The following is a 26,189-nucleotide window of genomic DNA, read 5'->3' as shown; positions in this document are numbered from 1 at the left end:
TAACCACTACGCTACCAGAGCTCCTTGAAAGCACCATAGACTGCCAGAATAACAACCAAATATGTGTTGGAAGAAGTACAAGCAGAATAATACTCCTTAGAAACCAGAATGGCCAGACTTTGTCTCTCATATTTCAGACATATTATCAGGAGTCCCTGGAGAAAGACATCATGCTTGGTAAAGTGGAGGGTCCATTGAAAAAGTGGAAAACTCCCCAAATGAGATGGATTGGCACAGTGGTACCAGCCATGAGTTCAAGGATAACAATTGTAAGAGTGGCACAGGGCCAGGCAGTGTTTCGTTCTATTGTGCACAGGTTCTCCATGAGTTGGAACCAACCACCCAACAACAACAACAGCACACATCAGGGGAACAGGAGAGCAGCAACATCAGCATCAGCCTAAAGCTGATTCCCATGAGGCAGTGGTCAGACGTGTCTCCTCTTGCTAACCTTTTTACCAGTTCTGACGCCAGCCTTCCCTGCCAACGCAAACTCTACTTTCTCTGTTGGATTCTACAATCGTTACAATGACCACACGGAATCCACAGGCCATTTTTACAATTAAGTGGTTTATTAAAGAAGTAACAGGCTACAATTCAGTATCAGGAAACATTTAGGCAAAGTCTGAAGGCTTCCCCAAAGTGGAGAGCACATCTTTTCCTCCTTTCTGAGGTGGAAGCTCTCTCCCAGTTCCTCTCAGCATGTCCCCTCTCAGCCATGAGAGCCTCCTCTTGGCCCCCTCAGGACAAACCCCCCCAACCTGAAAAGCTGCCCAGGTAATGAAACTCCTGTCTGCTTACTCGAATGCATCCACCTTTTTCTGCGGACAGGGAAATGCTGTGACCCAGAGAGCACAGAGTCCACTCCAATGTCACACAGCAGTCAGCTGCCAGCCACCAGTGAGATGCTGCCCAGATCCTCCTTGGTGGTCCCTTTGGGAACAAGGTAGTAGAGGTAGCAGAAAGAGTGGTAAATTAAGTCACAAAATAAAAGAAAAACACAGAGTGAAATAAGCCAGTCATAAAAGGACTTAAGTGAAAGAGTGGTAAATTAAGTCACAAAATAAAAGAAAAACACAGAGTGAAATAAGCCAGTCATAAAAGGACTAGTTTGTATGTTTTTGTTAAGTGCTGTCAAGCAATCCTGTGTAGGGTTTCTGAGGAGTGACTGGTGGGTTTGAACCGCCAACTTTGTGGTTCAATCTGCTTCAATCTGCGGTCCACAGTGCCACATCCCACTTAAATGAAATATCTAAAATAGGAAAGTATACAGAGACCAAAGTAGTTACCAGGTGCAAGTGGGAAGGAAAGGAAAAAAGAAGCCAATATTAAGGGTAATAGAGGGTGATACAAAATTTAGGGAACAGACAAAAGTGATGAACATGACGAATATAATTAATGTCACCGAACGATACATGTAAAGATTGTTAAAATAACAAATGTTGTGATGCATATATATTTACATATATTACAGGTGGCACAGTTAAGTGCATGGTTAATAACCTATAGGTTGTTGGTTTGAGTCTTTCCAAAGGGACCATGGGAGACAAACCTGGTAATCTACAGTCATGAAAACCATATGGAGCAGGAGTAGCCATGAGTTTGGGGATGAGTTTTGTTGTGTATGAGTGTGTGTGTATATTTATGACAAAAGAGAGAATCACGGAGAGAGAAAGATCCAAAAATGGGCAGAAACTCACGATATAGAGACTGAGTCACAGAAGGAACCACACAAAAGGACTCAGAGGATTAAAGGCAGAGAGTGACAGAGACACAGAGATGATGAGACTGAGCTAGAGAAGGAGAGATGAGGGCCAGAAAAATGTAGAGACACACAAAGAGGCATGAAGAGTTAGACTGAGAGAGCCAGCTCTTCAGGCAGAGAGAGAGAGACCCCAAGAAGGGCACATTTTATTTTGAATGAGACAGTTAAATAGATCCACATGGCCCATACTTCCTAGAAACAGCCAGAGTCACAATTTGGCAATAGCATGCTTACTACACCAGGTCCCCTCCCTAGTCCTGTATGTAGGATGCACATTAAACATGTTTCTATAACCTGCTCTCTGTGTAGACCTAGAGTCGTGAGTCATGCTACAGACCACCGGACAAACCCAGCAAGAGCGCCCCCCCCCGCCCCATTCTGCCAGGTGTCAGTGGTGTTGTGGATATAACGGAGAAGGAATCCGGGGCTCAGAGACAGCAAAGCATTCCTCTGGGGTCACACAGCCAGGATGCAGCAGGACCAGCATTCCAACCACATCTTCCTGATTCCAGTCTTTCCTATCCCAAGATACCAAGACAGTGACCGCCAGCACGCTATGCCACATCACGTGTTCCTTGACTCAGGGTGGAGGAAATCATAAAAACACCAGTAATAATGCAACAGCCCCTATGCAGTGAGGGAGAGCTTAGCACTGCAGTAAGCACTTTACAAACACTAGCTCCTTGATATCTAACCCCTGTAGGGGAGAAACAGACCTGTTGATAAATAATATAATGATACCCCTTATGTTTGGAACACTTACTATGAACGAAGTGCTTTACCATCACAACCCTGGGGGTGGATAATGTTTTCACTTTCATTTCACAGAGGCTCGCAGAAAGGAACTCAAGGATTAAAGTGAAAGAACAGGTACTCAAACCCAGGTCTCCTGTGCTCCACCCTCAACCAGTGTACAAGCCCCAAACCATGCCTAGGCACACGTGCCGTGATTATTACACTAACATCTCAAAAACCAACAGCTCCCGATCATGTTCTTTCTCGACTGCAGGGGACATAACCAAGCCTCTACTCCCTCAAATCTCCCCGACGCCTGGGGAGCATCCCTTTCCTTTCCCAGAGTCTCGGTTCCAAGTTCTGATAAAAGGTTCTTGCCCCTTTAAATCTTTAAGAGAGGGAACAGTCGGCCTGCGTTGCCCGGCAGCATTGCGGCAGTTGCTGGGCAACGTCAACAAACGACTCAGCGGCCCGTCTCCCAGCGCCTTATCCCCGCCTCCCCCCGCCGCCGCCCGCGCAGACGTGGTGACGCGACGGGCTGTGGAACGCCGTCGCCTAGCAACGCGAGGCTGTTTGTCCCGGGCTGGCCCGTGCGGCCGCACAGGACGCAACTGGGACCGGCCCAGGCGGACAAACTGGCCGGCCTGGAGCCCGCGGGGGTGAGGGGAAGAAGGGGGCTGTGGTGATGGGGGCGGGGGAGAGCCGGGCCCCCAAATTGCCGGTTTCCCTTTGGACAACCACCGTCTGCTTGTCGCCCGCTCCTCCTGTCTGACCTGGAACGCCTCCGCTCTGGTATCTGTCCGTCTGCGACCCCTCCTCCTCGGCTTGTCTGTCCAGTGCCTCCCGCGCTGTGGCTGTCTCATATCCCCTAAATAATCAAACCCAAACCCGCCGCATGAAGACTCATTGAGACCCTATAGGACAGAGTAGAACCAACTGTCCAATGGGGTTTTCCAAGTCGCTTTAAGGAAGCAGACTGCCACGTCTTTCTCCCATACAGGGACAGGTGGGTTCGAACAGCTGACTTTTCAGTTAGTCGCTTAACCACTGCGCTACCAGGGTTCCACTCCCAAATAATAACAACCCAAACAGATACAAGTGCACCTCTCTGGCCATGTGCGCTGTTGCGACCGGGGCCCCAGCCAGTGGAGACAGACAGTCAGTGAAAACAGTGTACACACACACACACACACACAGAGTCACAGCCTCTCACCCACATCCCTTTCCCCATGCCCGCCTTTCATCTTGCCTGTCTGTTTTAGCTTCTTCCACCCGGACAGGGAGCCCTGCAGCCCTTCCGTCCTGTGTCCGGGAAGCTGTCCACAGCTGGGAGGTTCTAATAACTCATCCCCAACACACACTCCCAACATCCCCCATCCAGTAGCTTCATGTGACCAGGGCTGGGGCGAATCTCAGAGCAGAAAAAAGAAATGGGGTGTGTGACGGTGTGAATGGATGTGACTGTAGGTGAGTGGCTCCACCGGTGACAATGTGCACACCTGGTATTTCCTGTGTGAGAAGACGGATCTGAGGGCTTCCCCCGTGTGTGTGAGAGTAATTGCCAACCTGAGCAAGTGGTTTCAGCATTGGGATTTGTATGTCAAGCTGTATGGGTCTTTGTAGCCCTGCTGACTGTGTGTGTGGACGTGTGTAGTTGTGAGTCTCTAAATGTGGCCCTCTGTGTGAACAATGGGTGTATGGATTTGTATGGTTCTGTATCTATTTGTGTATTTCGGTAATTTATGAAAAACTATGAGGTCATGAAGGTTCCTGGGGAGCATAAATAGTTTGTGCTCGACTACTGACCTAAAAGTTGGTGATTTGAATCCACTTAGCAGTGCCAAGAAAGGAGCTCTGGTAGCGTAGTGGTTACGAATCGGGCTGCGAACCTTAAGGTCAGCGGTTCGAAACTACCAGTCGCTCCGCGGGAGAAAGATGAGGCTTTCTACTCCCGTAAAGATTTACACCCTCGGAAACCCTGTACAGGGTCACTATGGGTCGGACCCGACTCGATGGCACTTAACAACAACAACAACAACAAGCAGTGCCAAGAAAGAAAAGCCTGGTGACCTGCTTCCCTAAAGATCCCAGCCAAGAAAATCCTATGAGCATGGAGTGTTCTGTAACACATGGAGTGGCCCCAAGTTGGAATCAACTCGAGTTTGGTTTTGTTTTACTTTTTTGGTTTATGAGGTTATGAGTGCTTCTGTATGTATGTGGTTCTGTATCTGACTGTACCACTTTGGGAGTATATGTGAATGTGTGTGCATTTCTGGAGGTCTGTGTGAATGTGTGTGTGTTTCTGGAGGTCTGTGTACGGTCATGAATGTGTCATCCTGCAGGTACATATGTTTGCGTCCTCTGCAGCATGCATCCCAATTTCTAAGAATATATTTGTTTATTTATTTATTGTCTCTCTCCCCAACTGGACTGTGGACTCCATGAGGGCAGGGCCCAGGGCTGTCCTGGTCATCGCTGGATCCCTAGCTCTGCCCAGCACACTGTAGGAGCTTGGTAATTACTGGTTGCGTAAACAAATAAATTCATCATTTTTATGTGTGTCATATGAAGTACATACATCTGGGTTACATAAGTGTGTTAATGATTCTTTTCTTCTGGGTGGTTGTCCCTATGTGGACCTGGTAATTTGTGATCCTAACCATTGTAGAACCTCCTTTATAGCAGTATCTGGATGCTTAACTCTAATCTTTAGCCCCCCAGTAAAGTGCCAAGCATATAGCTGGGCCTCAGGCAGTATTTGTGGATTTGAATCGTGCAGATCTCTCTGTACCTCAGTTTTCTCATCTGTAAAGTGGGGATCCTAATTGCACCCAGGAGTCCTGATGTGGCACAGTAGGATCAGCACTGGACTACTCACAGCAAAGTTGGTGCTTCAAACCCAGAAGCCATTCATTATTAGTTGAACTGACTCCATAGCACTTAGCAACAAGAGTTCCATTCACTGCAGGGAGCATTTAGAACAGTGTCTGGCTCTAATCAACATGTACAAAATATGTGTTTGGAGAGGCAGTATCATTATCACTGTGAAATCTCTGAGAACCAGAACTTCACTGGTTTTTGAGTTGGTTTCTGAGGTCTCACACATTTTCTGCGTCTGACAGGTCAGTCGCCATTTTACTCTCTGTTCAGTGGGAAATATTTGAGATTTCCTTTTCTGACAGGTTCCAGCCTTACGTAGGTTCTGGCTTTCAAAGGTGCTTTTTCTGGACCAGACTGAGCAGAAGGCAACGGGAGTTGACATCCACCACAACAAGAACCAAAAGGTTCACTGCAAAGAGCCCAAGAGGCAGGACATTGTTGGTCAAGATGTACAGGTTTCTAGCAAGATGGACTAACTCCACCTTCAACCAACTTGTGCTAAAAAGGCTGTTCATGAGCCGCACCAACTGGCCACCCCTGTCCCTTTCTCAGATGATCCAGAAAATGAAGCTTCCTGGCCAGGAAAACGAGACGGCTGTGGTCATGGGGACCGTCACGGGTGATGCATGGGGTTCAGGAAGTACCCAAGCTGAGGGTGTGCATATTGCACATAAGCAGCGGGCCAAGTATTGTATCCTCAAGGCTGGAGGCAAAATCTTCACTGGTCCTGGACCTTCCCCACCCCAAGGGCTGCAGGACCGTCCTGCTGTCTGGTCTACACAAGGGCCGTGAGTTATACAGGCATTTTATTAAGGCACCGGGAACTCCGCACAGTCACTCCAAACCCTACATTCGTTCCAAGAGTTGGAAGTTTGAGCACACCAGGTGCCGCTGGACAAGGAACAACTACAAAAATGAACCCCAGATCCCATCCTATTACTAAAAAGATTTTGAATGCAAAAATATATATACATTTATTGTACATCCCATGTGTCTATGCCTATATTTGTTTTTGTTAGGTGCCTTGGAGTAGGTTTGGACTCACAGTGACCTTGTCCAGGGTTTCCTAGAAGTGGCTGGTGAGTTTGAATTGCCCACCTTGCAGTTCAAACCAACCTTATGGTTGAGTGCTTATCCTACAGTGCCACACTATGACTCGTCCGTGCCTATATACTTATGTCTAAAATCTGGGTTTGGGGCTCAGGCTTTACTTATGTGGTCCTGAGACCATGGTGTGGTCTTTCTGAGCCTTAGTTTTCTCCCTATAAAATGGGCATAACAGGCCTCCTCCAGGAGCAAGTGTGATCGCACAAAGCTTTTGTCAGTAAGTTCTGAACCTAATGTAAACACTCTGTGAGCACTCAGCATCTACAAGGCCCAAACACCATCGTTGTCAAAGGGGTTCAAGTTCTGGCAAAAGCAGACTAGGGCTGGCTTTGTGGAGGGGCGGTGGAGGTTTCAATCAAGAGGGCTGAGAATACCAAAGATCAAGAAGAAAGAAAGAGTTTCTGCTGAAGCGGACTGACTGAAAGTCAGACTCCAGAAAGGACCTTCCCTTTCTGGGGATTAACAGAAACTGGAGCTGTTTGGAGAGCTGCCCCGAGGAACAGAAATCAGCATAAATCTTGTAGACTTGTGGAGTATTAGCAATATTCATCACAACACACAATGTGTAGATTCTGAGAGAAACTTTGTGAGGAATGCTGTCTTTTATGATGTGTACCCAGAGCCCAGAATACCTGGCACAAGAGGGCACTGAGCAAATATGCTTGGTGACTGATTGAATGGATAAAGGAATAAATGAATGAATGAATGAATTCGACCCCACAACAACCAGTGAGTCTGGTGGGCTGCCAGGCCTGGCATGGGGTACTAGTCTCTGGAACTTGCCTCCAGCCCTGCTGTTCCCACAGATCTGGGCTGCAGAGGGCGTGGAGGGGACTAGGAAGCCAGAGTTAGGCAGCAGACGGCGCCGGCCTTGGACAGATGCCCAGGAGTGTCTGAAGGAGGGAGAGGGCCTGAGTCACCTCAGAGAAACCCCGGCCACATACCTGGCCCTTGACATCACCCGGTCAGGGCACCCCCAGGCAGCCCAGACAAGCTAACTGAATCACAGGCGGAATTCAGCCACCATGGGCGCGGGCACGTGGCCCGCTGTCACCCCCACGACACCCCCGCGTGGCCGTCTGGCTTCAGGGGCTGAGCAGGCAATGCAGGGGTCAGTGAGGGGGCACAAGGCCTGAGTCAGGGGCCTGGTGGCTGCAGCCTGAAGACCACCCCGCTATGCAGGCAGGAGACAGTGAGAGAGGAAGCCCGTATGGGTGGTTGTGGGCAGTGGTTGGGTGACAGGCTAGGTGTGGGAATGAAGTCTGGTGTTTGCGAAGGGAACCTCGGAGACGCAAGACTTTACCACTCAAAGAACAATGGAATGGTCAGAAAAAGCTCACCCATGCTTACGCAAGCATGTTTGCAGGCATCCACATACGCAAGCACGTTCGCAGGCATACACATGAGCAAGCGCAGAACTTCCGTGCAAAAAGCCCTTTCTCTATCCACTCCAGGACCCTAGAACTCTACTCTCCATCTAGCAGCCTGTACCTTGGGCAGTTCTCTAGGGGCTCCAGGCCACCATTTTCTTATCCAGTACATGGAAATAATCCTTATTGCTGTAATAAGGATCCCTGGTGGCTCAATGGATAAGCACTCAACTGCTAACCAAAAGGTTGGCAGTGTGAACACACTGAGTAGCTCCACGGAAGAAAGACTTGGCAATCTGCTTCCAAAAAGATTACATCCTAGGACAACTAGCTCTACAGGGTTGGTATGAGCTGTAAATGACTTCTCAACGCCTAACAACATTAACATGGCTGTAATAGGAGTCCCCAGGGTTGGTACAAATGGTTAGGTGCTCAAGGACTAGCCAAAAGGTTGGTAGTTGGAGCCCAACCAAAGATGGGCCCAGATCCACTTCTGAAAGGTCACAACTTTGAAAACCCAGTGGAGGTGTTCTGCTCTGCTCACATTTACCTCTTGAGTAATCGATTGTGCAGTAATTAACAATATTGCTAGCATACTTTCTGTCAGGCACTGTTGTAGGCATTTTTTTGTATTAACTCATTTACTCCTCAAAATAACTCTAGGAGCAGGAGCGAGGAGGTCTATCACCCCTACATTACAGATGAGGGAACGGAGGCTCAGAGGAGTTCCTTACCCAGAGTTACCCAGCTGGCGCTTGCTGTAGATTAGAATGTTAAACAAAACAAAACGCAGGGGAACTGTGTGGTGATGTGCCTGTCATCACCAGTTATTGTGAAGTTGATTCCAACTCCTGGCGACCCCATGTGTGCAAAGCAGAACTGCCCCATAGGATATGCAAGGTGACCTTTCAAAAGCAGATAGCCAGAGCTGTCTTCTGAGGTGGTTTGAACTGCCAACCTTTCAGTTAGTAGTTGAACATTTAACCATTCATAGGTTAAATGTTAAGGTTAAGTGCTGAACTGCTTAGGCTGGTGGTTCAAACCCACCAGCCACTCCTGGGAAACCCAATACTAGGTCGCACCGCTTACAGACTCCTTTATTATTATTATTACTATTATTATTAATGCTACAACTGATACTGTTTTCATCCTGAAATCCAGCTAGCAAGTAGTCACCCCACCCCAGCTTGGTCTGGTCCCTCCTCTTGGCTCCCCACAGCCCTTCCCACTTCCTCTTCCTTAGTCCTGCCTGTCCATGTAGGAGAGAGTGTTCCTAGGGCCTCCTTGGTTATCCACATCTTTTCAAGCCTTGACTAGATGGTTGTCTAGACCCACCTCCTGCCTAGAAGTCCTCCTGGCTTGCTTCTTCAGTCTCCCTGAGCACTCCCATGCCATCCCAATGTCTGGAGGCACACAGTGTAACATGGTGTGGGTTTGGGTCAGAGAGGGCGACAACAGGACCTGAAATAAGCTTAAACTGGAATATCCTCTTAATTCTGGGTCCGTATCTATGAATGCATAGAAGAATTGATGGCTTTGAGTTATGGTGTTGGTGGAGAATACTGAAAGTGCCATGGGCTGCCAAAAGAACCAATAGATCTGTTTTGGAAGAAGTGCAGTCAGAGTGCTCCTTGGAGGCCAAGTGGCCAAACTTCATCTCTCATACTTCGGACATATTGTCAGGAGGGAGCAGTTGCTGGAAAAGGCTATCATGTTTGGTAAGGTGGAGGGTCAGAGAAAAAGAGGAAGACCCCCAATGAGGTGGATTGGCCAAGTCGCAGCATCGATGGACTCAAGCGTGGCAAAGGTTTTGAGGTTGGCCCAAGATTGGGCAGTGTTTCGTTCTGCTGTGCATAATAAGGTCGCTATAAGTTGGTACCAACTCGATGGCACCAAACAACAAAATCTATGTGTGTAACTGTGTATGTCTGCTTAAGTTTGTATCTGTGCAGCTGTGTGTGAGAGAGTGTGTATATGTGAGGGTGTACGACAATGAGTGTGAATGTGAGAAAGAGTGTGTGCAAGAGTGTGTATATGACAGAGTGTGTGGTTCGGACACTACGCAGTGGTGTGAAGTGACTGTGGGACTCTGTGTATCCGGGTGCATAGCGGCGCCTTGTTCTATAGATTTTTATGCAACTCAGCAAAGCTGTGGGTCTGTAGAGGCTCTTTGTGCCTGTGTGACTGTAGGCGGACCGAAGCACAAATATCTGTGAGGAGAGTAAAGAAATTCTGCCGTCCATGGCCCTGGGGGGTAAAACTGTGGCCATTAGGGTGTCTGGTGCAGCCAATTTGTGAGTGTGTGGTTGTGTGTCTTGGTAGACAGACAAAGGTGTGAGCCTCTTGGTATCTGTGTGATTCAATGCGTGTTTGTGTGTACATATCTCTGGGGTGTGTGTCGTGTGTGTGTATGTGCAGATAAAACCGTGTCTGCCAGTGTCTGTAATTCTGTGTGTATACAGCTGTCCGTATAGTTCTGTTGTTGGTGATTAATATTGAGTTGATTTTGAATCTTGGTGACCCCACATGTGTCAGAATAGAACTGCTCTATGGAGTTTTCATTGGACCAATAAATAACATCCATATCAATGGAGAAAAGATTGACGTTATCAAAGACTTCATTTTGCTTGGATCAATCATTAACACTCGTGGAAGCAGCAGTCAAGAAATCAAACGACATAATTGCATTAGGTAAATCTGCTGCATAAGACTTGTTAAAGTGCTGAAGAGCAAAGATAACAGTTTGAGGACTAAGGTGAGCCTGACCCAAGCCATGGTATTTTCAATAACCTCATATGCATGCGAAAGCTGGACAGTGAATAAGGAAGACCGTAGAACAGTTGATACATTTGAGTTATGGTGTTGGAGGAGAATATTGAAAGTACCATGGGCTGCCAAAAGAACAAACAAACCTGTATTAGAAGAAGTACAGCCAGAGTCTGCGCCTTAGAAACCAGAATGGCTAAACTTTGGACATATTGTCAGGAGGGACCAATCACTGGAGAAGGATATCATATTTGGTAAAATGGAGGGTCAGAGAAAGAGAGGAAGACCCCCAATGAGATGGATTGGCACCATGGCAGCAGCGATGGGCTCAAGTGTGGCAAGGATTATGAGGTTGGTCCAGGACAGGGTAGTGTTTCGTTCTGTTGCGCACAGGGTCACTATGAGTCAATACCAACTCAATGGCGCCTAACAACAACAGTAACAACATGGAGTTTTCAAGGCTGTTGCCCTTTTGGAAGCAGGGTGCTGGGCCTTCTTTCTGCATGCCTCCGGATGGGTGTAGTGCCTGTCATTACCGGTTAGTTATTAGGTGCTGTCAAGTTGATTCCAACTCCTGGTGACCCCATGTGGGCAGAATAGAACTGCCCCATCGGTTTTACAAGGTGACCTTTCAAAACTGCCCGACCTGTCTTCTGAGCTGGTTTGAACTGCCAACTGTTTGGTTAGTGGTTTGAATGACCAAGCCTAACTGTTTTTACTACTCAGGGATTCCTTTTGTGTAGCTCTACATGTGTGATTAAGGAGCTCTGGTAGTGTAGTGGTTACGAATCGGGCTGCGAACCTCAGGGTCAGCAGTTCGAAACTACCAGCCGTTCTGTGGGAGAAAGATGAGACTTTCTGCTCCCATAAAGATTTACAGCCTTGGAAACCCTGTACAGGGTTGCTATGAGTCGGAACCGACTCCACGGCACATAACAACAACAACAACAACATGTGTGAATGGAGTCCTAGTTTGGCACTGTAGGATAAGTACTGGACCTAAAGTTCAGTTTAAATTGCAAGGTTGGTAGTTCAAATTCACCAGCTGCTCCTCAGAAAACCTATACAGGGTTGCGATAAGTTGGAACCAACTTGATGACACTTAACAGCATGTGTGATTGGTGATTAGGAACCTAATTCGTAACTCACGATGTCACCAAGGCTCCAAGGATCACCATGTGACCCAGCAAGTCCATTCCCAAAAGAACTGAAAGCAGAGACTCTAATAGGTACTGTCCACTAAAGTTCAGGGCGTCACTATTCACGACAGCCAAAGGGTGGAAACAATCCAAGTGTCCATCAGATGAATGGATCGACACAACGTGGTCCATATATCCACGCTGAAATATCACTAAGCCATAAAGAAAGATGACGCCCTGATATATGATACAACATAGATGAACCTTGAGCACATGACGCCAAGTAAAATAAGTCAGTCCCATAATGACAAATACTGTATGATCCTATTCATATGAAATATCAAAAATAGGCAAGTATATTGGAGACCGAGGAATTCCAGTGGCGTTGTAGGACAAGTATTGGACTGCTAATTGTAAGGTCAGCAGTTCCAACCCCACCAGTCACTCTTCAGGAGAAAGATGAAGTTTTCTGCTCCCATAAAGATTTACAGCCAGCCTTGGAAACTCTATAACGGGCCAGTCGCTGGAGAAAGATATCATGTTTGGTAAGGTGGAGGGTCAGAGAAAAAGAGGAAGACCCCCAAGGAGATGGATTGGCCTAGTGACAGCATCAATGGACTCCAGCATGGCAACAATAGTGAGGTTAGCCCAGGATTGGGCAGTGTTTTGTTCTGCTGTGCATAAGGTCACTATGAGTTGGCACCGACTCGATGGCACCTAACAACAACAAATGCGTATGGAATCAACTTGAAGGCACTTAACCACAACATCATAGAGACCAAAGTTTACTAACAGTTACCAGGGACTAGAGGAAGGAAGAAAGGGGGAGAGTGTAGATAGAGGGCATTGAATTTTTGCTTAACGGTGATGGAATCATTTGGAGATGAAGAGTGGGGATGTTTGTGCAATATGATGACCACAAGCAATGTGACTGAATTGTACATGGAAAACAATACTGAAATGATGTTTGTTTAGTTAGATATTTTTACCACACTAAAAAAGGGTCAGAGTCACAACAATAAGGGCACACTTATGCTCACCCCTTCCTCTCACCCTAAGAAACACTTGCAAGACACCAGTCCTGCCAACATGGTCTAGGCCCACAGCCTAGGTATCACCCAGGCGTTTGTTACAAAGCCAACTGAATACACCACAAGTTGCATTTTCACTGGGTGATTCACAATTTGGAAGTACTGTTGACTAACAGTTTGGAGACTTACCTTTCCTGTGCCTCAGTTTGCTCTTCTGTACAATGGGGTTGGTGGTTGGTGGTGGTGGTTATGTGCCATGGAGTCAGTTCTGACTCATAGCGACCCTGTACAGGGTTTCCGAGGCTGTAAATCTTTACAGGAGCAGAAAACCTCATCTTTCTCCTGTGGGACAGCTGATAGTTTCGAACTGATGACCTTGAAGTTCGCAGTCCAATTCTTAACCACTATGCTACCAGAGATAATGGTACAAAGGGGCTAAGCATATATCCAGCATACAATGAATACTTAATAAGCATTTGTTTTCAACTGTCTCCTCTTCACCTTTTTATTATTAAATTTCAGAGCCTTGAGGGACTTTCAGAAACCATGAATCATCAAACTTCCTTCTTCACTGATGGGGAAACTGAGGAACTGAGGAGCAGGAGCTTTGCCAAGAGAAGGATGTGCTGAGGCCTGCCCTTCATAGCGTCTGCCTGGGGCTGTTTACAGGATGTTCTGAGCAAGCTATGTGCAGCATGGCATGGTCACCCCACCCGCTGGCGGTGGAGGCAGGAGTCTAAGCCCCTCCTCATCTAGAGCGAAGGCCCAGGGAGCCAGAGCAGGGGGTACTGCCCCCCCCCCACCGCCAACTCCACTTAAGTCCTCCTCCTCTTGGGAGGCATGACTGTGCCCCACTGAGACAGATTTATATTTAAGAGACACTATGTGTGCTCACACATAGGAGAGTGTCGCTGGTGTCTGTGAGCATGAGGGAGACTTGTGTGAGTGTATATGAGTGTGTAGAAGTCTATCTATGAGTGTTGTGTGTGTGAGTGTATGCGTGGGTGAGAAGTGTATGTCCTATAATACTTTTAGGGGCCCACAGAAATGTTTAATTTTCAGTAAAATAAGAAAAGTCAAAGACAATGTTTCCATATATATTAATATAGTCATTGTACTGAAGCAACCATAAAATAAGATGTTTTATGGTGGGAGGGGCTCTCCAAGGCAAAAGTGCCTAGGGCCCATGCAAGTTACAGCGCAATTTGGTGTGTCTTTGCCTCTGCGTGACAGCCATCACTAGGAGGGCCGACGTGTGCAAAAGTCAGAATGCCTCTGTTTTTATGAAAATCAAACACCCACAAAGTACCAGGAACGTTCCAGGAGTTTTAATGATGTCACTGCTGTTGAATATCATTGAGTGACTTTATGTACAGCAGGACAAAGCATTCACTGACTTTACACCATCGACAAGGTGGTTGGTGTGCTCGGGTCCATTAACTGCCTTCCGACCTGGAGTTCATCTTCCAGCACCGTATCAGACAATATTCTGTTGCAATCTATAAGGTTTTCACTGACTGCTTTTCAGAAATAAATCTCCAGGTTTTTCTTCCTACTCTTTCTTGGTCTGGAAGCTCCACTGAAAACTGTCCCTCATGGTTGACCCTGCTGGGCTTTGAAATACCAGTGGCACTGCTTTTGGCATCAGCGAAACATGCAAGCCATCACTGTACAAACTGATGGACAGGTAGTGGTGGTGGTGGTTATATGCTGTGGAGTCGGCTCCGACTCATAGCGACCCTGCATAGGGTTTCCAAGGCTGTAAATCTTTACGGGAGCAGAAAGCCTCATCTTTCTCCCACAGAACAGCTGGTGGTTTCCAACTGCTGACTTTGAGGTTGGCAGCCCGATTGTTACCACTACTGCTACCAGAGCTCCTTGATGGACAGGTAATACTTACTGATATTAACTTCATGTAAATTTCTTACCAGCCCAATGACTGCTGGTTATTCCTGTCCTGCTTTTCCTGATGAAGAAACCCAAGCTGCAGGCATCAATTTTACTCACCAATTCAAACTTGAAAACCCCATGTTGTTGTTGTTGTTAAGTGCCGTCGAGTCGGTTTCGACCCATAGCGACCCTGTACAAGGTTTCCGAGGGTGTAAATCTTTACGGGAGCAGAAAGCCTCATCTTTCTCCCGCGGAGCAGCTGGTAGTTTCGAACTGCAGACCTTGCGGTTCGCAGCCCTATTCGTAACCAATATGCTATCAGAGCTCCTTTGAAAACCCCATACAGGGTTGCTATGAGTCGGAATCAACTCTACAGTGCTTAACAACAAACAAGAGTGGCATCTGGGTCTACCCATGTGGTCTGAATGCCCAGCGTGTTATGTGACCGTCTGTGTGTGAATATGTCAATGTACATTAACTCATTGAATCTTAAAATCACAAGTTCTGCAGCCGAACACCTTGCATTCTTATGCCAGCTCTGCCACTTACTTGCTGTGTGACTCTGAGCAAATGATTTGTCCTCTCTGTGTCTTTGTTTCCTTGCCTGTAAAATAGTTCTGACCTCATAGGCCATGTTGTGAAAATTAAGAATGTTAATATAAAGTGTTCTAGAAGAATTCATTCTTCTTACTGTTATGTGAAGTGTTGTAAATGTGGCTGCCTCCACATAACGTGTGGTCATTGGCTTGGTGTATGGGTGTGTGTTTGTGTGTGTGCATCTGTGATTCTCAACCTCTGGGTGTTGTGAATGTGTGTGTGTTTGAGAACGTATGTGTTCATGTGCATCTGTACTGAAGGTCTCAGGGTCTCTGTGTGTTTTGGAGTCTATAAATGTTCCCCAGATAAGCACTGGACAGGGAACCCCAAAGGTCAGTGGTTGAAACCTACTAACTGCTTTCAGAACCCTATCCAGGGTCGCTGAATCGGAACCAACTTGATGGTACAAGCTGTACACCTAAATGTCTAGGTGTCATATGTGAACACCTCACACATCTGTGTGTGTGTGTGTGTGTGTGCATGCCCATCCACATATCTGCACTGAAGGTCTCAGGTCCCTGTGTATTTTGGGGTCTGTTTTTGTCTGTGTACCTGAACTCTAAGCTTCTTATGTACACGTGTGGGTGGGTGTGCTGTGGGTTGTATGGACAACTCATCCTAGTGTGTTGTGTGCATTTTGCATATTTCTTCATCTATGTGTGTTATGTGCAGGTGTAGAGGTAAATGATTTGGTTGTGTGGACTGTCTGCATGTGTGTGTTTATGTGTGTGATGTGGGTTGTGTGGCTGCCTCCTTGTGTATATAACATCTTTCCATGTGTGTGTATATGCGTGCTGTGTTTGTGGATGTGTGGCTCTCTCCCCTCTGTGTGTTTATGTGTGTGTGTGTGTGTGTGTGCAATGTGCACTGGTAACCATGTGAAGGTATGTGTATCTGTGAAGCTGTGTCTCCCTGTGACTCAGTGTGTTGTCACTTTGTGGGGGGAGGTCTGAATGCCCATGTATGTGACCTGTGAGCTGTAGAGTGTGGGACAGTGGTTGGGTGGTGGAGATGCCGCCTGTGTCTGGGTACAAAGACCTTTGGGCAGCCAGGGTAGGTATTAAGATTTCTCTGACTGTCCCCCATGGCAGAGTGGGCTTAGACGAGACTGAAGGATCAGGGTCACTCCCTGTCTGATGCTGGACACAGTCACTGCCCACTGGTGGCTACTCTACTGTGTCATCCATCCTCTAGTCCCTATCCCTCCCACCCTCCCAAATGGTGGCAGAGGGAGGTGGAGGAGTGGAGCAAAGGGAAGGATTTTGTCTGGAAACCAGCCTCTTATTGTTCCTTGTGTCTCTCCAGCCTCCTACACAATTCCTCACCATTGACCTGGACTCTCCCAAATCAGGAACCACCTATTTCTCCTGCTCTGTCTAAGACCTACTGTGTGTCACTGAGCCAAGCCTCTTCCTCTCTGGGTCTTTGGGATCCAAAAGTTTTAAAGTGCTTGGGAGCCTAAGCCTGGCTCAGAGACTGGAGGGAAATACCAGAGACTCAGGGGGTCTGTGATACAACTTGGGGTACCCTCCCCAAGAGGTGATTAAGAATTCAGAAGTATGGTTTCATAAATATCAGATGCTTGAACTCCATTTCCTAGCTGGGTAGCTCTAGGTAAGCAACTTCACCCCGCTGTGCCTAGGTTACAATGCACATACAGTGATCTGTAGGGAGGGACTTACAGTACCTGGCCAAAGGAAGCTGCTATTGTCATTTAAACATCCCAAGGTCCAGGTTTTCTGGGCTGTTTCCCAGAAACAAGCAGAGGCCAAGTGAGATAATGCATGGGACCACAAGCTCAGTTTGAACTGCAAGATCGGTGGTTCAAATCTACAGACTCAGTGTCAATTAAAAACATTACAGTAGATGGCAGTGGGCTTGGGTTTGGGGATTTTATTACAATGAAACCTGTAAGAGTTCAAACTCCACGAGACTGGCTTCATTTTTCAGGTTTCATAAGTTTCCCGCCTTTGTTAAGGGACCGTTTGTCTTACCACTTACCGGTGACTCCTATTGGTGGTAGGGGTTATGTGCTGTGGAGTAGGTAGATTCCAATTTATAGCGACCCTCTATAGGGTTTCCGAGGCTGTAAACCTTTACCAGAACAAAAAGCCTCATCTTTCTCCTGCGATTGCTCCTATTCGTGAAAAGGATTCGAGTTTCCTTCTCTTCCAGGTTTCTACCTTAGACAGGTTCCTGCTTTGACAGGTTTAGCTATATTCTTTTTAATTCCCTGCACATTCTTTCTGTCTTGAGAATAGATTATAAAGAGAGAAGGAGAGGTCTCAACATCATCAACAGGTAAATTGCGCCTGAAATTTTACCCCCTTGTCTTCTCAAACCCGGTTCTGGAAGACTCCACTGGGTTAATAGCACAAACTGTTTGCCCAGCTGAGAAAACTAAAGCACAGAGAAGTGAACATTTCCTAAACTCACCATGTGAGTCAAGGCAACTTCTGGGACGAGTCTCGGTCCTCCAACCCCTACCTCCACTTTCACCTAGAGCATTACAGACCCTCCCACCCTGTTCGGACTCAGTTTCCCCATCTACGTTACTACACAACGCTAGCTAGTGTCTGTTTGTGGACACTTGCTCTTCCTCTCAAGTAGGGGCACTGCACTAGAAGATAGAATAGGAACGGGGTGCCTAGAGGTAAGGGAGACCCACCAGCTGGAGGTCTTTCCCCCCCCCCCTCCGCCCCCACTCACCCGGGGTCAGCTTGGCCTAAGCCGTGCTCGGTTAAGTGCCTATTAATACCAGACCCCAGGGCGGCGTGGCACTGCGCAGGCGCGGGCAGGTTCCGCAGGCGCGCGGGGTGCGCGCGCGAGCGAGGGATTCCCTCTGACGTCATTGCTAGGATACCAAACAAACACTCAGCCGGCGCGGCCGAGCTCCTTATATGGCTAATTGCGTCACAGGAACTCCGAGGAGGCGGGGTCGGGATCCCCTCCCGCCGTGTGCCCGGAACGCAGCCCCCGAGACCCCCGAAGCAGCGAGAACCATTCGGGTGACCAGATTGACACTAGGACAGACCTCTGGCCGGACGGCGCGGGATTCCGTTCAGCAGGGCAGGAGATTTTGAGAAGTTTGTTGAGGGCGGTGCAGTGACGTAAGCAAGGGGGCGGGTCCCAGCATATAAATACAGGCAGGCGGTACTGGGCTTCATTCATAAGACTGAGAACCACGGCCGCGGTGGGGACACGCGGAATTGGAACTGGGGACTTGATTGTTGTGGTTCTTCTTCTTGGGAACTGTGATATCCGGTTCATTTTTTTTTCCGGAGAGAAAGTTTTTGGCAAGATTCTTCTAGATCATTCTTCGTTTGGTTTTGGAGAAGCAAATTACTTTTTCGTCTTTATTGTTCTCCCTTCTCGTGGGATCCGGTGGACGCGTGGACGAGACCTCACCCGAAGAGGATTCTGTGAAGCGGGACAACACTTTCTGCCGCTGGGGGAGCGGCCCCCCCCCACCCCTGTGTCCTCCGGAGCCTGGACTTTGGGGAGAAACAGCGGCATCTTGAGGGGGCCTGGGCACAGCGGAGGGGCTGCAAAGAACTTTGCTTTTGTTGGAGCGGGACACTGCCCCCTCACCGAGTCTCCCCGGACTGCGCACTTTGGGGACGCGCTCGGATCACCTCGGACTCGCACCTTCCGTCTTCCACCCGGCTATAGCCTTGGCTTCCCGGCGACCCCAGCGTGGTCACAGGGGCCCCCCTGTGCCCAGGGAAATGTTTCAGGCTTTCCCCGGAGACTACGACTCCGGCTCCCGGTGCAGCTCCTCGCCCTCCGCCGAGTCTCAGTATCTGTCTTCAGTGGACTCCTTCGGCAGTCCACCCACCGCTGCCGCCTCCCAGGTAAGTTCTAGAGAGTTTGGGATACTGCTTTGTGGATTTTGTATATCAAGGGTACAGCGAAACATGCGCTCCCCCCGAAATAAAAACGCGCCAAAAACCAGGATCTGAAAGGGAATCGGATCGCAGAGCGCTTTGCAAACTGCAAAGAATCGAAAGAGGCTTGCAGTTGGTTCTGTGTGTGGAGCGCGGGGAGGAAGTAAAGCGCTGTAAGCTGGAATAGAGGAGCGAGGACGTGCCGCTCGGTGCAACGTGTATGCAGTATTAGGACTGAGAACTTTTAGGCTCCGGGGCTGTCCCCAGCTCAGGCCCCCAACCCGAAGCTGGCTCAGTTAAGCAGGTGGGGGAAACCCCAGGGAAGCTTCCAGCAGCCTCCTCCTCTTTCCTCCTCCTTCCGAGAGCCTAGTCCCAGCACTCAGTCGCCTTCCAACCAGCGGGAAGGCGGGCCTCGAACTATCGGCCGCGCTGCCTCCGCCTCCTGCGCGGAGACGTAACGGGGGACCCGTGCGTAACGGCTGACGCGCTGGAACCCTCCGTCTGACGCGGGGCACGCACGGCGCGCAGCGCCCCCTTCGTCCGCCCCGCCCCTGACGTACCGGGAGCGTTCTATTTTGGAACGCTGGGGCCACGTTGCTAAGGGAGGGGGCAGTCCGGAGTTGCGATTGGCTGCCGCAGCTCCGGCATTAACCAATCAGTTTTCCCTTCCTATTTGTAGGGTGCCGTTTTGTTCCCTTGCTCTGGCCCTAGACCCCCATCGTTCCTAGGCTCTAGTCTCTTTTAAGGGACTCTAGAGACAGAACGAAGAGGTTCCTGTCGCGACAGAAGCGACTTTCTGAGACCCAATAGGTCTGCGAGGACCTTGCGAGGATTCGATCCCCTTGGCTCTCAGGGGTGTCTGTGTGTAGAGGAGTTTCTTCGGAAGACATGATAACCATTACCTACTTCTCCAGATACGTGCAGACACACTCCCATTCCCATTCCCATCCCCTCTGCTTCAGACACCCCATCTCTCTGTGTCCGGAGCTAGGACTAGGAGCAGTAACTTGAAGAGAAACTGAAAAGGTGGTCTCGAGAAGCCCCGCCCCCTCCAATCCCAGGACTCTGATTGGCCGGCGTGTCAGCCCTTCCCACACCACGCCCCCCGGGAGAGTAGTTAAGCCTTCTGAGTCGGTCTAGAATTCCATTTGCTGGGGTGTGGGGAGAGATGATCGCTGATTGGGGTTGTGGAACTCTGGACCTAGAGACAGTCCCCCTCCACGGAAGTCTGAGAGAGTCTTGGCCGTCACTTTTCTCTACCTGTCGATCCTCCCTAACCTATCATGTCGGTCTCACTCTGGGGAGAGGCAGTTACTTGAAACGTAGTTCTAAACTCCTATATAGACCGTCCCCCCCACATCCTTTGAACTGGGACCCCGCCCCTGCACAAGGGTCTTTTGGACCCTCCCAGCTCCTCATTCTCTTGCACCGGGGAGGGTTGTCCATGTGTGTGTGGAGGAGAAAGACTTGGCCTTAGGCCTCTCCGCCCCCCCCTCCCCTTGCCTCAGGGGTGGGGGTGGGGTGTTGTGGCTATGGCTCCGTCCCCGGGGGTTCTGTCACCGGCTGTGTCCAGCCTCCTCCCCACCCCCCACACCTAAGAGTCACCAACCCAGGGTGTGATTCACCACCCGCTGGAACCGTGCAACCTTTCCCCGAAGAAGGAGGAGGAGGGAGAAGCCAGTTGAGCAGAAATCCTCTCATTAGCCACTGCGTCACGGTGTAGTGGAAGGGTGGGTGTTGTGGGTTTTTGCCTGTGACACACACATCCACACCCGCTCGCCCTGTGCTCACTCACGGGGTCGGTGTGTGTCTGTGTGTTGGGCGTGTGTGTGTCGGTGTCTCTGTTTGTGTGTCTACGCCTGTGTGTGTATGTGTCACCCCGTAGGAGTGCGCCGGTCTCGGGGAAATGCCCGGTTCCTTCGTGCCCACGGTCACCGCCATCACAACCAGCCAGGACCTCCAGTGGCTTGTGCAACCCACCCTCATCTCTTCCATGGCCCAGTCCCAGGGGCAGCCACTGGCCTCCCAGCCCCCGGCGGTCGACCCCTATGACATGCCGGGGACCAGCTACTCCACTCCAGGCATGAGTGGCTACAGCAGTGGTGGAACCAGTGGTAGTGGTAGGCCTTCAACCAGCGGGACCGCCAGCGGATCTAGGCCTGCCCGCCCAACCCGTGCCCGGCCCAGGAGACCCCCAGAGGAGACGGTGAGTCCTGGGCATCAGAACTTGGTCTGCATGGGGGTGTGTGTGCAGGAGACAAGAGTGGCAGGAGTTTTCTTACTGTGGGGTGGGGGTATCTATCCCTAAGCTTTCAACACTCAAAAATTCTATCATTCTTGCTGCAGCCCATGAGGTCTAGAGAACCCTGTTTTGGGGTTCTAGAAGGAGAGGTGGGTGGAGGAGGTGTACTCTGACCCAAGACCTCATGGCCTTTCTCTCCCCTACACAGCTCACGCCTGAAGAGGAGGAGAAGCGAAGGGTTCGTCGGGAAAGGAACAAACTGGCGGCAGCGAAGTGTAGGAACCGTCGACGGGAGTTGACCGACCGACTGCAGGCGGTGAGGATGGCCCCTGGGGTGGGCTGAAGGGATGGATATTGAAGGGGGCTCTGTCCCTTTCCCATGTCCTTACTTTAGGTTGAGAACCAGAGGTCGTGCATGTGGATCTAGGTGCAGTTGGGACTAGATAGGGCCATCCCATGATTTAGCAGACTCTCACATACTTACTGAGGCTCCTGACCACACCCTGCCTGGACCTACTCTGCCCTGCCCCCTTCCACGCCATTCTCCTGGCCTTTACTTCATCTGAGGGGAAGGACCCTTAGTAGACCCTCACTCCATGTAGTCTTGGACACTGCCCCCTTTTTGCCTCCGTTTCTCCATGTCTTCAACCCCCTCCTCACCCCAGATTCCTTTACTCTCTTTAGCATTCTTTCAAAGACTTTGTTCCCCTGTGTCTTCCTACCTTTTGGCTGTAGCTACCCTTAGGGCTCAAACCTTCTGCCCCCAGGGTGTTTACTCCTTAGGCCTGCTCCTTTTTTATGCCCTACCTCAGTGTGAGAGTATTTATGAGGGAGCTTCTAAACGTTGGTGAAAAACAGCCATTGTTTTTCAACTCCATTTTTCCATGAACGTTTTGAAGCCTCTCCCTTTAGTGTACCTCTAAGGAAAAAAGGAAAATCCTCCACCGGCCCCCTCTCCTTGGTGGATCCCCCAGGAGGATGAGGGAATAGAAACAGGTAGCATTAAACACACATACAATCATTTATTCATTGATCAACCCTCTGAGTACCTCCTATTCACAAGAAACTTCCATGTTCACCAGGCCCCTTCCTAACCACCCACTTGATGGATGAGAAAACTGAGGCTCAGCAGGCAAAATGCTTGCCCCAAACCCTATATTACTATAGTATCTAGGAAGGGTCTTTCCTCTGTCTGGGCTCCAGTCAAGTCTAGAGGAGAAGATTCCAGGCATGGCCGCCTTCTCTAGTTGCTGACTGCCTTTTTCTCCTTCCTTCCTCTCTTCCTGGATTTGGCCTGGGGGGAATCTCAGGAGACAGATCAGCTGGAGGAAGAAAAGGCCGAACTGGAGTCCGAGATCGCCGAGCTTCAAAAGGAGAAGGAGCGTCTGGAGTTTGTGCTGGTGGCCCACAAACCGGGCTGCAAGATCCCCTTCGATGAGGGGCCCGGGCCTGGTCCGATGGCGGAGGTGAGAGATTTGCCGGGGTCCGCATCCGCTAAGGAAGATGGTTTCGGCTGGCTGCTGCCGCCCCCGCTACCACCGCCCCTGCCCTTCCAGACCAGCCAAGACGCAGCTCCCAACCTGACAACTTCTCTCTTTACACACAGTGAAGTTCAAGTCCTCGGCGACCCTTTCCCCGTTGTTAACCCTTCGTACACTTCCTCGTTTGTCCTCACCTGCCCGGAAGTCTCAGCGTTTGCCGGCACCCAACGCACCAGCGGCAGTGACCAGCCCTCCGACCCCCTGAACTCGCCCTCTCTTCTTGCTCTGTGAACTCTTTAGACACACAAAACAAAAACACAGGGAGAGAGAAACAGAAGAGGAGGAGGAGGACAGGGCAAGAGACAAGTGGGTGTGTGGCCTCCCAGCCTCTTCTGTCTGACCCTTTGCCGCCACTGCCACCGGACAGGACAGGACTTCCTTGTGTTTTGTGCCCTAGCCTCTTGTTTCCGTGTCCGGCAAGACCAGAGAGCTGGTGACTTTGGGGGCAGGGAGTGGGGAGGGGACAGACATCCTGGGCCGACTGATGGCCTCTCACCTCAACCCAACCTCTGGGAATGGGTGGGCGGAAGGAAGGTGTCTCCATTGGGCAGTGTATGGGGCTGGAGGGGAAGGGGTACCGTGGTGGGAGGTGTGGTGGACTGGAGTCACCTCCAGAAAGGTCTAACAAGGAACTGCCACCCCAACCCAGCCATCTTTCTCTCAGTCAACCTCCCCCTTCATGGGGGTGACTATGCGGGCATCCTCACTCCCGACCCTAGCTTATTTATCAACCATTTCCACGTGGTTAGATCCTCCTTTGTACTGCGCGGCAGAATTGAGCCCCCCTCCTCCCAGGGACGTTGATGCTGCCTCTAATAATTCCCAACCCCCAGATTTATTCTGGAATGTGAATGGCCCTCATGGATTGTCCAGCCGCCCCCCCCCCACAACCCCTGAAAACTAGCTCAGATCTAAATTTCTCAACTCCTAAGGAGCCCCCAAAATTCAATCCTCTATCCCTCCTTTCTGATTACAGTATTATTCCAAGCCCCACCGGCCCCTCAACCTTCCAGCCTCCCATCCTGGCCTTCCTTGTTGGGCCTATCTGATTTCAGGCAGCAGGGGTCGCTGTGACGACTGCCCTGCTGGAGTGTTTTATACTGTGAACTGAGTTGGCCAGCTTGTGGGACGGAGCCAGGGGTGGGACAGGGTCCTTCCAGAGGGACCGGGGCCTCCTTCTTCCCAAAACTGATTCTGGGTCTCCCAGCCCCCCATTTGCCTCCTTCCCCCATATCAGTTGACAGGGGGTAATAGAATTGAGAGAAGGCCACAATTATAATTACCCATATGGCCTCTCCTCAGCACCCCCAGCCCCAAGCCTGGCCTTTTTCTTTAAGGCATCTCTCCTTTGCCTTCCCCAGCCTAGGACGCCAGCTTCTCCCTCCCCTTCGCACCCCCACATCCCCTCTAGAAAGGGGGGGTTGCCAAGGAAGTTTGATACTGTTCTGGAGAAGATTTAAGGGCTGAGGCTTTGGCCCCCCTCCCCAAACCTCCAATCTCTTTGGACTGGCAAACTCAAAAAGGACTGGCCTCCCACCATCCCAGCTTCCCCTCTCCCAACTCCCTTAGTCCCCAAATCATGGTTTTTGGCTCTCCCACCCCACCTCCCCATATGCTTTACCTCATGAGAATTTGATCATGAGACAAATTTCTATTTTTTAATATCAGAGGTGGGCATGCCACCTCTCTGTGCTGCATGGAAAACATTCCACGTGCTCCCTTCCGCATCCCCTGCCCCAACCCAAGACCCCCTCCCAGAGCTATTTATCCCTTTCCTGGTTTCCGAAAGGCACTTATATCTATTGTGTATAAATAAATATATTATATATGGGGGTGTGTGTATGTGTGTGTACCTGCACGTGCGTGCGAATGTGTGAGCACTTCTGCCCGTATAAGTGTGTAGTCAAATTGGAAATACTGAAACTTTGAATCCGCCTGCCTCTCTGGCTGTCCTGAATGTTCTCTGGCTATCTCTGTTGCTGTTGGTTGCCAACGAGTTGATTCCAACTCACGGCAACTCCATGTGTGAGGAACAGAACTGCTTCATAGGGCTTTTGAGGCTGTGACCTTCTGGGAGTAGAGTGCCAGACATTTCTTCCAAGGAGCCTCTGAGTGGGCTTGAACTGTTAACCTTTTGGCTAGTTGTGGAGCAATCAACCATGTACTCCACTGCTCGGATGGTCTCGGCAACTCTAATTGTTTCTAACAGCGTGACGATCTTCATTGTGTCTCTCTCCCTTTACCTTTGCCTGTTTTTCACAGGCCATTTCTGCCTGTATCCTTTCAGACTGTCCCTGACCCTCCAGTTGTCTTCTGACTCTGGGCCTTTTGGGGACATGAAATTTTATTTTTGTGAGTAAGCCTGAGGCATCATCAATTTGGCCATCTATAACCTTGAGGAATCTGGGTGCGAGTGTGAGGCTGTGACCACAATGTATGGACTCCCCAAATCCCCCTATGCTGTATTTGTGATTCTATTTTTGTATTTTGCACTTGACCCCGGAGTCTGGGGCAGGCTGGCACTGGGCCACTCCCCTCCCTCCAAGGTTCTACACTGTCGCCATGTTCCAACCCTCCAATAAAAAGAGCTTAAAATGCAGCCACCAAACATCAATGTCTCTTTTCTCCGGACACTTCTGACCTGGTTTCCTAGACTGCTGGGGGTGGGGGGAGGGGAGAGACTATCCACGGGCATGTACACTTGCTGGAACTACAGCTACAGCTAGATGGAGGAAAGCTAAACACTCAGGAGGACTTCCCATACACATATAGGGCTACTAGAAAAAGTAAGGAGGCAAAAAATTATCTGGGAGCTATAGATGTGCTAGGAGTCCCCGGGTAGCATAAACAATTACTCAACTACTAGCAGAAAGACGGGTGCCTTAGAAGAACGACCAGCCTGGTGATCTATATGGATTTCTGAAAATTCATCCATGAAAACTCTGTGACATGAAGTTCTACTTTGACACACTGGGGGTCTTCTTAAGTCAGAATCAGTGACAACTAGCAATAACACGGATGTGTTGAAAGGTTGACGTTTTGGAAGGAATACGTTGAGCAAAAGGTATAGAGGTAGAATTTGTATAAAACAAGTTTGTGGTAGAGAGTGGGAAGGTCCCTCAGTTCCTACAGCAGGAAAAGACTAACAACTTTAGCCCATGCTAAAGGAGCTCTGGTAGCGTAGTGGTTACGAATCGGGCTGCGAACCTTAAGGTCAGCGGTTCGAAACTACCAGCCGC

General features: G+C 49.6%; 1 protein-coding gene and 1 pseudogene across 2 annotated transcripts; both read left to right on the top strand.

Moving 5' to 3' along the window:
• The first annotated feature begins 1,539 nt into the window (after window positions 1-1,539).
• LOC102828078 lies at window positions 1,540-6,323 on the top strand (annotated as a pseudogene).
• Window positions 6,324-18,843: 12,520 nt separating this feature from the next.
• FOSB (FBJ murine osteosarcoma viral oncogene homolog B) lies at window positions 18,844-23,469 on the top strand. Of its 2 annotated transcripts, XM_006871334.1 has the most exons (4): window positions 18,844-19,134; window positions 21,053-21,373; window positions 21,618-21,725; window positions 22,720-23,469. In XM_006871334.1, the coding sequence occupies exons 1-4, from the start codon at window positions 19,009-19,011 to the stop codon at window positions 23,179-23,181; spliced, it is 1,017 nt and encodes a 338-aa protein (XP_006871396.1). In that variant the 5' UTR covers window positions 18,844-19,008; the 3' UTR covers window positions 23,182-23,469. The 2 variants fall into 2 exon arrangements, with proteins under 2 accessions (XP_006871396.1, XP_006871397.1); XM_006871335.1 differs by lacking the exon at window positions 21,618-21,725 and having other exon boundaries at window positions 19,009-19,134; window positions 22,720-23,181.
• The last annotated feature ends 2,720 nt before the right edge of the window (window positions 23,470-26,189 follow it).

This window comes from Chrysochloris asiatica, unplaced genomic scaffold (genome assembly GCF_000296735.1).
Source record: "Chrysochloris asiatica unplaced genomic scaffold, ChrAsi1.0 scaffold00168, whole genome shotgun sequence".
Lineage (NCBI taxonomy): Eukaryota > Metazoa > Chordata > Mammalia > Afrosoricida > Chrysochloridae > Chrysochloris > Chrysochloris asiatica.
This window is presented reverse-complemented; position numbering and strand designations above follow the sequence as displayed.